The following is a 15,660-nucleotide window of genomic DNA, read 5'->3' as shown; positions in this document are numbered from 1 at the left end:
TCATATTCATATAAACATGTTCTCTGTGTGAACAAAGAATAATAATTTTTGGGCCGGGTGCAGTGGCTTACACCTGTAATCCCAGCACTTTGGGAGGCTGAGGCAGGTGGATCACAAGGTCAAGAGATTGAGATCATCCTGGTTAACATGGTGAAACCCCGTCTCTACTAAAAATACAAAAAATTAGCTGGGCATGGTGGCACATGCCTGTAATCCCAGCTACTCAGGAGGCTGAGGCAGGAGAATTGCCTGAACCCAGGAGGCGGAGGTTGCAGTGAGCTGAGATCGTGCCATTGCACTCCAGCCTGGGTAACAAGAGCGAAACTCCATCTCAAAAAAAAGAGTAATAATTTTTTCAAAAGTTTAAAAAATGAATCATTTAATGTTTAGCTACTATTTGTGTCATCGGTAAAATAGCTTTTAAAAGCTGTATGTACTTTAACAGATACAAAGTATTAAATGCAAGTGCTATCCCTGAAGGACAATTCATTGATAGCAAGAAGGCTTCTGAGAAGCTCCTTGGGTCCATCGACATTGACCACACCCAGTATAAATTTGGTCACACCAAGGTAATATTCTGTAAATCCTACCTGATACTGTTCCTGTCCCTTTGAACTTTATTAAAGCTTCTGATCTGCAACCCTTCCCATGTACAGGTCTTTTTCAAAGCTGGCCTTCTGGGGCTCCTAGAGGAGATGCGAGATGACAAGCTGGCCCAGCTGATGACTCGAACCCAGGCCAGGTGCAGAGGGTTCTTGGCAAGGGTGGAGTACCAGAAGATGGTGGAAAGAAGGTATAAAAACACACATTTATTCACATATTCTGTCTTCAAAAACACATGTGAAATGGCTTACAGTTAAGAGTCAGCTTATGATGAGGACACTAAAGAAGGAATGAATAACAGCCCTATAATGAAGTGGGAATATCCATGTACCAGAAAATTTAAGGAAGGAACCATCACATCTGATCGTACGGGTAAAAACTTGAGAAGCATAAAATGTGTGTAGTTTTTATCTAACAAGATAAATTACACCAGTGAGTAAGCAGAAGCAAACTTTTGCCCTAGCTCTTGTTTCTAATATGAAGTTATTGGGAAGATCATTAGATAAGGGACTTGAACTGTAGAACAAACAGTATACTCAAGAGTGATTTTACACAGAATGCAGAGACAACGTTTTCCCTCTGATTGCTTATATTATCAAACTATCATGATTTAAAATATTAGGGGCCATTTATCTGTGAAAGACTTTTTGCAGTGAGTTAACACAATGTCATCAGGGAATGTAGCTTTCGGGTGATCTAATTAGATGCAAGGATAGCATTCGTATAGAGCCAGCTGTCTCAAAGTACAGGATGTGTGTGACTAGGTGAGAAAGGCATTTTACATTGCCACCTATAAATCTACACATATGCATATGTGTATGCAGATATATAAATAATTTACATGAAGGAAATTTTATTTTTACCACTTATAATTATGCTAATATTTTAGACTACATTATATTTCATTAAAAATAATAAAATTTGGTTATGATCCATGATATACATATTTGGACAATTGTCTATTTATAGAGTAATGAGTTGTAAAAATCATTTAGATGAAAACAAAAGTGGTATTAGAGAATAGAATGCAAAATTCACACAACATTAACATATAAGGCCAGAGATTTTCAAAGAAATACTGAGTTTTTAAAATCTCATGCCCCACATATTCCCAAAGAGCTGTGTTCCCCCTTCACCACCCTTAGTGGTGTTTTAGCAGCAATGTCTGAGAAGCATTGATGTACAGCAAGGCTTCCCAAAGGGTGCTCCTTGGACTTGCAACATCAGTGTTTTTTGCAAACTTGTTAAAAGTGCCAATTTTCAGCCCCACCCTAGATCCTCTGAGTCTGAATCTGTGGAGGTGAGGTTTAGGAGTCAGTATTTTAATAAGCCCTTCAGGTGTTTTTTTCTTTTTTCTTTTTTTGAGATGGGGTTTTGCTCTTGTTGCCCAGGCTGGAGTACAATGGCACGATCTGGGCTCATTGCAACATCCTGGGTTCAAGTGATTCTCCTGCCTCAGCCTCCTGAGCAGCTGGGATTACAGGCATGGCCACCATGCCTGGCTAATTTTGTATTTTTAGTAGAGACAGGGTTTCTCCATGTAGGTCCGGCTGATCTCAAACTTCTGACTTCAGGTGATCCACCCGCCTTGGCCTCCCACAGTGCCGGGATTACAGGCGTGAGCCACCATGCCCGGCCCCTTCAGGTGATTCTTATGCATACCAAAGCTTGAGAAGCAGTGATGTAGAGAAATGAGTGATCTTATCAAGACCTTGATCATCATCCCAAAACAGAATTTCTTTTATCTGCGTGTTTGAAAGCAGAATAGGAACAAGATGGAGCAGAACTTCCAACTCTCACTGCCAAGGTTTCATCTCATTTCATCAACCACACAATACTAATTTGCATCAATTAAATTTCAGGGAGGCCATTTTCTGTATCCAGTACAATATCAGAGCCTTCATGAACGTCAAGCACTGGCCCTGGATGAAACTGTTCTTTAAGATCAAGCCTCTGCTGAAGAGTGCAGAAACTGAGAAGGAGATGGCCACCATGAAGGAAGAATTTCAGAAAACTAAAGACGAACTTGCCAAGTCAGAGGCCAAAAGGAAGGAACTTGAAGAAAAGATGGTGACGCTGTTGAAAGAAAAAAATGACTTGCAGCTCCAAGTTCAGGCTGTGAGTTGGAATATCATCCTTGGTATCACTAATCAGGATGCAGGTGCTAGAGCTTTGGCCACTGTGGGCCATGAGTTGGGTAATCACATGGGAGACACTCATTGGAGGGAAAAGCTTAAAGCACTCCAATGGTAAGAAAAGGTCCAAACGTTCTTCCATTGCCCAATAAACCCCAAGAAACCAGCATCAGGGCAGTGAGGCAGAAATGTCCCTCATCTTCCATTGCACACAATTTCATCAAACCACAAGATTTTTTACTTTTTTCCTTTAAATACAGTCCTTAAAATGATTTTAATATGACACAATCCCAAATAAAATATTAAGGGGAGGATATCATGGAGAGAGTAATATTTTTCTGAAACTTCCTTGAACTTCCAGGTGTCCATGGTTCTTAAATTATAATAGGAACAGCTGACACATGACAGTACTCTACATCAAATTTTACTGCATTATTGTGTGATATTGATCTCAAAAACTCAGGCTCCCTCTTTGCAATCTGTCTCCACCATCAGCGTCTTATCACATCACAACTGCATTGCTGCATCAGCAGCTAAGTTGCTCAGCCTACTTCACAATTCTCTCTTCTTCATCCAGCCTGCTCACTGCCCTCTCCTAAACCAATCATTTTAGAACTGCTTCCATCAACTAGAGACTATAATTTATAAGACTATAAGTTTTATTTGGGATGAACTGAATTGGTCTGCTTTACTTATCACAAAGTCATATTTTTTTTCCTGTTAAGACTGGTCTCTCTGTCAATTTTGAGCAGTGTAATAACCCTTTCTTCAAGATTACAGAAGGAAAGAGAGCCCTTCAAATCTATCCTGTATTCTATTCTGTTGATCCCAGAGATTTATGCAGAATCTGTACTATACCACTGTATTTACTGTATGATTATATACAGCACCCTGTATTCTTTGATGTATTCAAAGGCTGATATAGAGGATTATTGATGAGTATATATTCCAATGTCTCTTTCATTTCCTGCCTGCCCTGATCCCATTAATTGGAAACAGCAGGTTGCCAGGAATTTCTTGATTACTTTATATTTCAGCTTGAATTTAGCACAACACAATCAGAAGCATCCTCCAGTACTACCAAAATAAAAATAAAAATTCAGTAGCAGCTGTATCTTGAATTTGTCCTGCTAGAATGCCTCCCCACACCCCTTCTGCTCCTCTCCACAATAAGTTGATTTCTACAAAACCAAATCCTACCCTTTTCTCAAGGCCCAAATCAAATACCAATTCTTTCATGAAACCATCTCTGATCCAATTTCTCTGATCTGTTATATCACTAATTGCTTTCTACATTAATGACAGCCTTTGGGAAACAGGTTTCCTAATCTACTGTAGAATACATTCTTTTAGGGGAACAGGACAACTGACACATTTTGGCTTACCCACATGTAGAAAATGTATTGCACACAGTATGGTTTGTGAAACAAGAATTGTGAAGGCATAAATAAATGAATATAGGAAATTCAAAAGATCAGATGCAGAAACATACACTCTTATCATTGTAAAGTATTTCATTCTTTGTTTCCAATTTGATCTTGTTTCCAACTCAAGGAAGCTGAAGGCTTGGCTGATGCAGAGGAAAGGTGTGACCAGCTGATCAAAACCAAAATCCAGCTGGAGGCCAAAATCAAAGAGGTGACTGAGAGAGCTGAGGATGAGGAAGAGATCAATGCTGAGCTGACAGCCAAGAAGAGGAAACTGGAGGATGAATGTTCAGAGCTCAAGAAAGACATTGATGACCTTGAGCTGACACTGGCCAAGGTTGAGAAGGAGAAACACGCCACAGAGAACAAGGTATCAATCACATTCTACAATACTATATAGAGGTTCTGCCACCGAGCTAAGCTGCTTTATAGCAACTAAGCTGCTTTGTTCACATTTATAGGTGAAAAACCTCACAGAAGAGATGGCAGGTCTGGATGAAACCATCGCTAAGCTGACCAAGGAGAAGAAGGCTCTCCAGGAGGCCCACCAGCAGACCCTGGATGACCTGCAGGCAGAGGAGGACAAAGTCAACACCCTGACCAAAGCTAAAATCAAGCTGGAACAACAAGTGGATGATGTAAGTCTATCATCATCAAGTAAATTATTTTCTTCTAAAGGAAGATGAGTATTCCTTCTGATTCAACATTATTTACATTTAGCTTGAAGGGTCCTTGGAGCAAGAAAAGAAACTGCGCATGGACCTAGAAAGGGCTAAGAGGAAACTTGAGGGTGACTTGAAGTTGGCCCAAGAGTCCATAATGGACATTGAAAATGAGAAACAACAACTTGATGAAAAGCTCAAAAAGTAAGTAAGAAAGAATTACTTACGGATTTGCTTCCAACATTAGATATGGACTAAACTGTTGTCCTTTGCTACTTTTCTAAAAGGAAAGAGTTTGAAATCAGCAATCTGCAAAGCAAGATTGAAGATGAACAGGCACTTGGTATTCAACTGCAGAAGAAAATTAAAGAATTGCAAGTGAGTACATGATTTCCACCAGTCTGGCTCAGAGGCATAGTTATGACACAAAGAAGCTGAGTTTGTATTTTCACTATTCCCAGGCCCGCATTGAGGAGCTGGAGGAGGAAATCGAGGCAGAGCGGGCCTCCCGGGCCAAAGCAGAGAAGCAGCGCTCTGACCTCTCCCGGGAGCTGGAGGAGATCAGCGAGAGGCTAGAAGAAGCTGGTGGGGCCACTTCAGCTCAGATTGAGATGAACAAGAAGCGGGAGGCTGAGTTCCAGAAAATGCGCAGGGACCTGGAGGAGGCCACCCTACAGCATGAAGCCACGGCGGCCACGCTGAGGAAGAAGCACGCAGACAGTGTGGCTGAGCTTGGGGAGCAGATTGACAACCTGCAGCGGGTGAAGCAGAAGCTGGAGAAGGAGAAGAGTGAGATGAAAATGGAGATTGATGACCTTGCTAGTAATGTAGAAACAATCTCCAAAGCCAAGGTAGTACCAATTCTGGGATGCTGTTATTGACAATAATGCATTATGGACACATCACAGTTTGCAGGGGGCACTTTTTACACATTAATTCATTTGTTAATTGCAGTAATTCAGGAAAGTAAGCACAAAAAATAGTATTTTTATTTCCATTTAACAAATAAAGGAGCAGAAATGCAAAGAGGCTGAGCACTTTGACCCATTGCCCCATTAACAAATGACAACACCAGCTTTTGAACATAGACCATCTGTGTTCTCCAAGTCTCCAGTTAGAGAACAAAGGTCTCCAATAATTCCAAGTACCCAATAAGGAAAGATTCATCATACATAAAGGCAGTGAAGTATTTTGGAACATGCTTTTAGAAAATGTGCAATATACAATTCTAACAAAATCTTAAAATCAGAACACAACCTTAAAATGTTTATATTAATATTGAACAGAACTTCATGATTAGCTTTCATAAAAATATAAGAAAAATTATTATGCATTACATTACATATTTTGTTTATTTTATATATTAAGATATTGTATTTAATATATAAATATGTATACATTTATATATTACGATATTGTATTTTGTATTTCAGAGAGAAGTTATAGCAACTGCAAAGGTGATTATTATTAGCTTAAAAGGTCTCTGTTTCCTTCTTTTACTTTTTCTTATACAGGGAAACCTAGAGAAAATGTGCAGGACTCTAGAGGACCAAGTGAGTGAACTGAAATCAAAGGAAGAGGAGCAGCAGCGGCTGATCAATGACCTCACAGCACAGAGGGGACGCTTGCAGACTGAATCTGGTAATTCTCCCCAGTTCTGTGATGCTTCAGGGTGAAGATGATGTGGTTAAGAGCAAATGATTTGGTGATGTGGGAGCCTAATAAAAGCAGCTGAGAACATGTATGATTCACGGAAGGGCTCAGATAGCTCACCTGACCTATGTACAAGGTCATCTGGGGGCAATGCTGGAGATAAAGGTTTCAGTAGGACAGGATCAAGCTCTGTTCCAGAAAGGCCTTGAGTATTTGCTCACTGCGAGGACATTGGGATTAGGGGTTACTCCAGTATGAGTCCAGGGCTTCTGAAGTTTCTTTTCATTTATATTAAGGTCAACTAACTTCTGGAATGGGGCAATGAATAGCCCAGTCTCTCAAAAGTCCTACGGAATGGGGACTCTGTAAAATTAGACATTTTTGCTTACTAGTTTGACAGACATCACCAGGTTTTGTACAATATCATATAATCCTGAAAGAGTTATGGAAAAGACAAAAAGAATTTAAGCTGTATTTATTCATTCCGATTGATCTGAAAGTTTCACTGTAAAAACTGAACACTTGGCATTGAGCATGAAGATGTCAATATAGAATTCAATCATCTGAGCACTCGATTTGGGAAAGTAAGATTTAAAATTTCTTTCTAACATGGGCTTGCAGCATCTTTTTTTTTTTTCACTTACAAAACGGTACCGTTTCTTTTGTCCATCAGGTGAATTTTCTCGCCAGCTTGATGAAAAGGAAGCTCTGGTGTCTCAGTTATCAAGGGGCAAACAAGCCTTTACTCAACAGATTGAAGAACTAAAGAGGCAACTTGAAGAGGAGATAAAAGTAATTATGATTCTAAGACTGATTTTTCCCCCATGGCTGATTCTACATGGAGCCTGTTATACCAGTTTTCAAAAGGTTTTGAAAGTTAAGCATTAAATATTTAAATATCAGGTAAAATGAAAGCGTAACTGTCTCCGTAGGCCAAGAACGCCCTGGCACACGCCCTGCAGTCCTCCCGCCATGACTGTGACCTGCTGCGGGAACAGTATGAGGAAGAGCAGGAATCCAAGGCCGAGCTGCAGAGGGCGCTGTCCAAGGCCAACACTGAGGTGGCCCAGTGGAGGACCAAATATGAGACAGACGCCATCCAGCGCACAGAGGAGCTGGAGGAGGCCAAGTATGTGCACAGATATGAGAGAATGAACAGAAAACTTTGCATATTGAATCAGAAAGACATCACCCTTGAAGATTCATTGAATTAGTTCTCAAATGCTCATTCATTGGCTTCTACGTGCCAGTCACAATCAGGCCCTAAGAATAAGACATGAATAAATCAAATATGGTCCCTGCCTTACTATCCTGAAATCTAGTTAAGAAAACAAAGAAAAGCCAATAACCACCCTGATAATTAGGGGATTTATTGCTGTTTGTCAGTCACACTGAGCTCATTGCTGCTTCAGGGGCTTCTACCTGCTGTTCCCTCTGAAATACTCTCTCCACAGATTTCCCTTTGGCTCACTCTCTGGCTTCTCTTAGCTCTTGACTCAAATATTATCTCTTCATGGAGGTCTTCACTGAATACCTAGAGTAGTTACCCACTATTTACCCTATTTTTTTGTGCTTCATTGCCCTTATATCTGTAAGGTATTATTATGGATGTTCTGACTGGCTTATTGTTTATCTGTCTCACTTGTTTACGATCTTCATGTGGCAGAGACCTTTTTTGTCTTGATCACTGCTGTGTAGCTAGTGTCTGGTTCATAAAAGGGGCTCATCAACATTTGTTGAAAGAATGAAAGGTGGATGAGCAACATTAATATAAAGTTGCCAATACTCTCCAGTGTGTATGGCAATAGCTCATAATTCACATTATGGTTTACTTCTCTCTGGAAACATGTATAATCTTCAAGGAAGAAGCTGGCCCAGCGTCTGCAGGCTGCTGAGGAACATGTAGAAGCTGTGAACGCCAAATGTGCTTCCCTTGAAAAGACAAAGCAGCGGCTGCAGAATGAGGTCGAGGACCTCATGCTTGACGTGGAGAGAACAAATGCTGCCTGTGCAGCCCTTGACAAAAAGCAAAGGAACTTCGATAAGGTAATTCCTCCAGCATCCTCTGCTCTGTACTATATTCCTTTGTCTTTACAGCAGGTAATAGGTCTTGGTTTTTCAGGTCCTGGCAGAATGGAAACAGAAATATGAGGAAACACATGCTGAGCTTGAGGCCTCCCAGAAGGAAGCCCGTTCCCTTGGCACTGAGCTGTTCAAGATGAAGAATGCCTATGAGGAATCTTTGGATCAGCTGGAAACCCTGAAGCGAGAGAACAAAAACTTACAGCGTGAGCCCCTATCACATTCAATAATATTCATAGCTTGGAAGAATCTTTCTCTTACATCACATGTTTAACCTAATCCCTACCTGTCTTTTACTCAACAGAGGAGATTTCTGACCTCACGGAGCAGATTGCAGAAGGAGGGAAACGTATCCATGAACTGGAGAAAATAAAGAAACAAGTGGAACAAGAAAAGTGTGAACTTCAGGCTGCTTTAGAAGAAGCAGAGGTACATGCCAAATTGTGCATAATAAACCAATTTGGAAAAGAATTAAGTACATTTGCATAGAGTGAATTAAAACACACATAGCACAAAATTATGGGTGTGCAGAAAAACTTCAGAAAGCATTTGGTTCCTTGTTCATGTCACCTCTTGCTGTCATTAAGGCATCTCTTGAACATGAAGAGGGAAAGATCCTGCGCATCCAGCTTGAGTTGAACCAAGTCAAGTCTGAGGTCGATAGAAAAATTGCTGAAAAAGATGAGGAAATTGACCAGCTGAAGAGAAACCACATCAGAGTCGTGGAGTCGATGCAGAGCACGCTGGATGCTGAGATCAGGAGCAGGAATGATGCCATCAGGCTCAAGAAGAAGATGGAGGGAGACCTCAACGAAATGGAAATCCAGCTGAACCATGCCAACCGCATGGCTGCCGAGGCCCTGAGGAACTACAGGAACACCCAAGGCATCCTCAAGGTAAATGGGTCCAAGAGACAGTCCCAGGACAATGGGGGTGCCTGTGACCCTAAGAACATGGTGTCTCAATGACGGTTTGTTCTACAGGATACCCAGATCCACCTGGATGATGCTCTCCGGAGCCAGGAGGACCTGAAGGAGCAGCTGGCCATGGTGGAGCGCAGAGCCAACCTGTTACAGGCTGAGATTGAGGAGCTGCGGGCCACTCTGGAACAGACAGAGAGGAGCAGGAAAATCGCAGAACAGGAGCTCCTGGATGCCAGTGAGCGTGTCCAGCTTCTCCACACCCAGGTGGGATTTAGCACAAAGAACTCTCCTAGAGTAAATTTTATGTGTCCCAGAATAGATAAGCCTGAATTTTAATAAGACAGCCAGGCCTTATATGTCTACCAAATTTTCTTTTCAAATAATACTGAATAGGAATTCTGTATTATCAAGAAATCTTTCACTGTTTTGCTTTGAAAAATTATTGTTGATTCACTTTGCATAATATTTTAAGGTTGCCCCATATTCTATTGTGTTAATATCTTTATGGCCCTCATTATCAATATTTACATTTTATTCTGGAGAAATGGAATGTTATGAACATGTTTATTATACTTTTATCCCTGTGAATGGTCTATTGCTAAAGAGCTATTGGTAACCTCTGCACTTGAAATGCTGAATATTCTGTAACATTTCTATTTTATGGAGTTGTACTATATAACACAATCCTTTAATTCTTTAATATTAAAGGACATTTTTTGACTTGCACATTTTAATCTGAATTTTCTTCAAGTAGTTACCAATAAAAGCACAAATTCTTTTTAAACAGAACACCAGCCTGATCAACACCAAGAAGAAGTTGGAGACAGACATTTCCCAAATGCAAGGAGAGATGGAGGACATTCTCCAGGAAGCCCGCAATGCAGAAGAGAAGGCCAAGAAGGCCATCACTGATGTGAGTGGCAGGCATACTTCTCCACTGATTTAGCCATAAGATTTCCTGACACCTATAACTTTCTTGGTTTTCTTAATTTATTTTGCTAATTAGGCCGCCATGATGGCTGAGGAGCTAAAGAAGGAGCAGGACACCAGCGCCCACCTGGAGCGGATGAAGAAGAACATGGAGCAGACGGTGAAGGACCTGCAGCTTCGTCTAGATGAGGCGGAGCAGCTGGCACTGAAGGGTGGGAAGAAGCAGATCCAAAAACTGGAGGCCAGGGTGGGTCTCCCAATATCTGTTGATTTCCATGTGCTTTCAGTGCCTTATTAGATCAAAGTTCTTAAGAGTCTACTTATTTGTAGGTACGTGAGCTGGAAGGAGAGGTTGAGAGTGAGCAAAAGCGTAATGTTGAGGCTGTCAAAGGTCTGCGAAAACATGAGAGGCGAGTGAAGGAACTCACTTACCAGGTACGGCAGTAGTTTTTAGCAGCTAAGTACTGGTCAAAGTCTAGACTCACATGCAATGAAGCAATAGTCATGTGCTTCAGTAATTAAGGCCCTGAACTTTTTATAATCTTTCAGACGGAGGAAGATAGAAAAAATATTCTCAGGCTTCAAGATTTGGTAGATAAACTTCAGGCAAAAGTGAAATCTTATAAGAGACAAGCTGAGGAGGCTGTAAGTATTTTTAAGATGGAAGTTCTCAAATTAAGCTAATAATTACTACCTCGTGTAGTAAATAAACTGTTTGCTTTATAGAATACTGTGTGCATACTTAATGTTTGTTTTTGTACAATAATTATTATGTACCATTTGTAATATTAATAGCTTCATTTTAAAACTAAACTTTCAATCCACCAAGAAACCTGAAAAAAATTAAAAGCAGAAATAATACAGGCCATATTCTCTGGACACAGTATGATGGAATTGTAAAGTGATGGCAAAATACAAAGAAAAATCCCTAGGTACTTAAATATTTTAAAAACGAACTTTCTTAAATAACTCCTGGGTTAAAGTGAAAATAAAAACATAATTACTAAATAATTATTAATTATAAGTAAAATCACAAGGAAGATGCTACTTTGATAAACCTACAGAATGTAGTCAAAGCTGTGCTTGGGGACTAATTCACTGCTTTAAATGCTTTCATTTTGAACCAAAAGCAAAAATAAATGGACAGTCCAATAAAAAATCATGAATAATAAAACAGTAGAAGAAGTACTGTTAAAAATATAGGTAAAAATTGGTGAATTAGAGTATACTATTTTCTACTTGATAATTTCAATAGTATCAGTAACTTCTGGGGAATTAATAAATGTACTTACAACTAGTTTAATCAAGGAAAATGAAGGAGAAAATACAGCCAACCCTAGAAATGAGAAAGGGAATAAGCTATACACATAGAGGATTATTTTTTAATATAAAACATAAATCTATCAATAAAAAATTAGTGATTTTTTTATTAAAAAATTAATGATTTTTCTAGGAGAATATTATCAAGTTGGCTGAATTACTTCTGGAAATTGACCCAAGTCCAGAAAGGTCTTTCAAAATTTCAAGGAACAGATAATCCCCCAGCTATGTAAGCTGTTCAAGAGCATAGGAAAAGATGGAAAGCTGTCCAGTTCATTTTAAGAAGCTCACATAACCCTCATGCCAAAACCTGTCCAAGAGAGAATGGAGGGAGAAAAGCTAAAGGCAGTTTTACTCATGAAGACAGTTACAGCAAAGATAAATTACTAAGTAGTAAAAATCTTACTTTATTAGAGGAATTGTCTTCCAGTAATTAAGCTTAATTCTTACAATGTGAAGATTACCTAATATTAGGCAATCTGTCAGCAGAATCATTACATCCAATGCAGGAGGAAAAAAGTAACCATTTTGAAATGTGCCAAAATGACATATGACAAAGTCCAATATTAACTTCAATTTTTAAAAACTTAATAAATTCATCCTTAATATGATAAAAAAATCTAACTCAAGTGAAAGTTATACAGCAAGCATTAACAACCATGACTTTAATATTCTTGCCTTCCTCTCTAAGCTTATATATTTTTTCTTACTGTAATTGTGGTACATATATATGTTTTGGTTGCCAAAATAGGGATGTGATATATATACATATATATATCAAGAAGCCCTAGGGTTGCTTCTCCATAGATGCCAAGCCCTTTCTTCTCTTAGGTCTGAAGAGTCTAGAAAGATGCAAGTATTAGTTCCTTACAATTTCATTTTTATCCTCAGGAGGAACAATCCAACACCAATCTAGCTAAATTCCGCAAGCTCCAGCACGAGCTGGAGGAGGCCGAGGAACGGGCTGACATTGCTGAGTCCCAGGTCAACAAACTGCGGGTGAAGAGCCGGGAGGTTCACACGAAAGTCATAAGTGAAGAGTGATCATGTACTGATGCTATGGAATGACTGAAGGCAGGCACAAAATGTGACATCTTTGGTCATTTCCTGCTGTAATTATTATGTATTCTACCCTGTTGCAAAGGAAATAAAGCATAGGGTAGTTTGCAAACAATATCCTTAGACTGGTCTTGTCTTTTCTCTCTTTCCTGAAGCCATGTCAAAGTTTGAATAGTCACAGAGCTGTCATGCAATCATGTTCCATTGGCGACTAGGAAGTATTTATGTATTCACTTTTATTTTGTGTCTACAGCAACACTTAAGGCATCACTTATCAAGAAAGCTGGTCTAATGAACAGGTATCTGGAGGCCAGTTTTATTTCTTTCTAACCTTTCCTGATATCTGAGTGCAGTAAAATCTTAGAAAGCTCCTGCGGGCCGGGCACAGTGGCTCACACCTGTAATCCCAGCACTTCAGGAGGCCAAGGTGGGAGGATCACAAGGTCAAGAGATCGAGACCATCCTGGACAACATGGTGAAACCCCATATCTATTAAAAATACAAAAATTAGCTGGGTGTGGTGGTGTACACCTGTAGTCACAGCTACTCAGGAGGCTGAGGCAGGAGAAACGCTTGAACCCGGGAGGAAGAGGTGGCAGTAAGCCGAGATTGCATCACTGCACTCCAGCTTGGTGACAGAGTGAGACACCGACTCAAAAAAAATAGAAAAAGAGAAAAAGCTCCTGCTTCCCCTACAATGAAACTTTTTCAGGATGGTACTTGCTATATTCTCACATAGGGGATTCAAATGGAATTGTATTATTAATTCTCCTTGTTGAATAACTGTTATCAAGAATATAAATCCAAAATATTCTTAATTCGCTCATGGATATTTACATTATTCATTCCAATATGCCATATGCCCACAGTATGTGCACTGGGTAATGGGTTTGACATGACCTTGCTCTTCATGAAACAAGTTTCAAAATTAAATTAAATATTATTAAATATGATTCTTCTCCCTATGAAAACTACAGGTGTCTATCAAATCTGGAGACATACAGAATATTATTTTACATATTATAATGTAGCATCCACGAGCTATTAGCCTACATTTCCAGTCCAAAGTAGATTATTCAAATGTATATTCAACACACATGATGGTTATGAGTTTGGTACAAAAAGTAGATATCCTAGCAATCTGGATTACTCAGAGACGTTTTCCTAGAGGATCAAGATTTTTAGACTGGATTTAGCTGAGATGCACAGCGAAAAATATAACCTTCCTGGACAGAATAAAGGAAAAGCTAAATGGTAACTCCCCATCAAAGACAAGGGAAGAGTATCTTGATCTAAATGGCACTGTGTGAAAATGATGTAAATTAGACATAGACATGGGAGTTTAAGAGGTAAGTTGGGTCCACGCTGTTGCACTGGCCCTAGAAAGGGTGTGAAATTACTCTTCTCACTGAATAGGCCCCTCTTTTACTCTGTCCCTGTATCACCTGGAAATGCTTAAGTGCCTTGTAACATAGCAGTAATAAACAAAAACAATATCTTACTTTCTACGTATTGAAAAGTTTATCCAGCGCAAGACAAAAGGTTGTCTGAAAATTCCCATCAAATCCTATTGAGAACATTATTGAAATGTTCTGTCTTCCTGAAAATCATTACCCACATTTTGCAGGTGCCTAGTAAAGAAACGGACATGTAAGAAAGTAAAATTATGTACCTGTGGTAACAACGCAGGCTAATAGATGGCTAGGAAAGGCCCCCTCAGACGCACATCCTTGCAATACCCTTCCTGATGGCTTTAATCTACCCCAGGTAGAAGAGTGTCAAAAGCAAGTACATTGGACTGCAAATCAGGTGACCAGAGCCTAAACTGCTGTGTGATTTGTGGAGATTCTCTTCTATTATTTGGATCTCAGTTGCTTTCTTAGTAAAATGGGGAATATGAATTAGATGATCCCTTATGGTAATAAAACCATGTGACCTTTACAACTAGTATCTCCAGATACCTGGTTTCATAAAGCAAGCTATAGCCATTAAATCAATTGAAATATAAGTACAATAATACAGAGGTGGGTGCAAAACCAGGTATATTAAGCAAATGTAGTCCCAGTCCTGGTCAGACGATGCTGACAGAGAGAGATGTAAAGCCACAAAGACAGTAAAATAAACTTTTTTAAAAATTAAAATTAAATAAAAAACAATGTTCAGGTATTGTTTGTAAGCAAAATACTAAATATACAGCATGAACAGCTAATAGAGGAAAAATCATTGATGCTGCATATTTAGATAGAACAAAGGCCCTGTTTCCAATATGTTCTTATGTTGAGTTTCATAGAGTAAACAAGATTTCACAAGCAACTTGCACATCGAAAGAAATGACAGAAGCAGGACATCTCTGCTTGGCAAGACAATGTAATTTCGGAACAAGTTTGAAGTGCGAGTGGAATGATCTGACAATGAATCAGAGGCAAATGACTGAAGGAAACAAAAGAAGCTATCTTTGGCTGCTCTTCATGAAGCTGTTTCACAATTAAATTTCTAAGCATCCTAGAAAAAGCACAATAAATTGCAAAAAAAAAAAAGAAATCTTTTTTAGAGAAAGCAACAACAATTTTATAACACTCTGATAAAGAGCAGAAGCTTTCCTCCCTAGTATACTATCTGTAACTCTGCAGGCAGTTGAAAAGACTTCACACAGAAGACTGTGAAACAGAAGAGCAGCAGGCAACAAAGTCCAGGGATTCCAGAACTTAGCTGTCTTTGAAACAACACCTTACATTATTCCAAAGGCCAACAGCTTTAAGATTGCCAACAACTCAAATTATTTATAGGAGATTGATTCATATACTTAACCCAATGTGAGAGGAAATATTTCTAATTATATCCAAACATCTTTAATATGAGGGGAATT

General features: G+C 39.4%; 1 protein-coding gene across 4 annotated transcripts in view; it reads left to right on the top strand.

The window, feature by feature from the left end:
• Positions 1-12,909, top strand: part of MYH2 (myosin heavy chain 2) — a 30,581-nt gene extending 17,672 nt beyond the window's left edge. For all 4 annotated transcript variants that reach the window (XM_035300037.3, XM_078373039.1, XM_078373037.1 and 1 more), the window contains exons 20-40: positions 446-569; positions 657-793; positions 2,466-2,721; positions 4,293-4,535; positions 4,627-4,803; positions 4,886-5,031; positions 5,115-5,205; positions 5,289-5,678; positions 6,342-6,468; positions 7,154-7,272; positions 7,413-7,609; positions 8,343-8,526; positions 8,603-8,768; positions 8,867-8,991; positions 9,150-9,458; positions 9,546-9,749; positions 10,273-10,398; positions 10,492-10,662; positions 10,746-10,850; positions 10,965-11,060; positions 12,627-12,909. In XM_035300037.3, coding sequence (XP_035155928.1) covers positions 446-569; positions 657-793; positions 2,466-2,721; positions 4,293-4,535; positions 4,627-4,803; positions 4,886-5,031; positions 5,115-5,205; positions 5,289-5,678; positions 6,342-6,468; positions 7,154-7,272; positions 7,413-7,609; positions 8,343-8,526; positions 8,603-8,768; positions 8,867-8,991; positions 9,150-9,458; positions 9,546-9,749; positions 10,273-10,398; positions 10,492-10,662; positions 10,746-10,850; positions 10,965-11,060; positions 12,627-12,779 — 3,646 coding nt within the window. In that variant the 3' untranslated portion in view covers positions 12,780-12,909. The remainder of the gene's footprint in view (positions 1-445; positions 570-656; positions 794-2,465; positions 2,722-4,292; positions 4,536-4,626; positions 4,804-4,885; positions 5,032-5,114; positions 5,206-5,288; positions 5,679-6,341; positions 6,469-7,153; positions 7,273-7,412; positions 7,610-8,342; positions 8,527-8,602; positions 8,769-8,866; positions 8,992-9,149; positions 9,459-9,545; positions 9,750-10,272; positions 10,399-10,491; positions 10,663-10,745; positions 10,851-10,964; positions 11,061-12,626) is intronic.
• The last annotated feature ends 2,751 nt before the right edge of the window (positions 12,910-15,660 follow it).

Source organism: Callithrix jacchus, chromosome 5, assembly GCF_049354715.1.
Source record: "Callithrix jacchus isolate 240 chromosome 5, calJac240_pri, whole genome shotgun sequence".
Classification (NCBI taxonomy): domain Eukaryota; kingdom Metazoa; phylum Chordata; class Mammalia; order Primates; family Cebidae; genus Callithrix; species Callithrix jacchus.
This window is presented reverse-complemented; position numbering and strand designations above follow the sequence as displayed.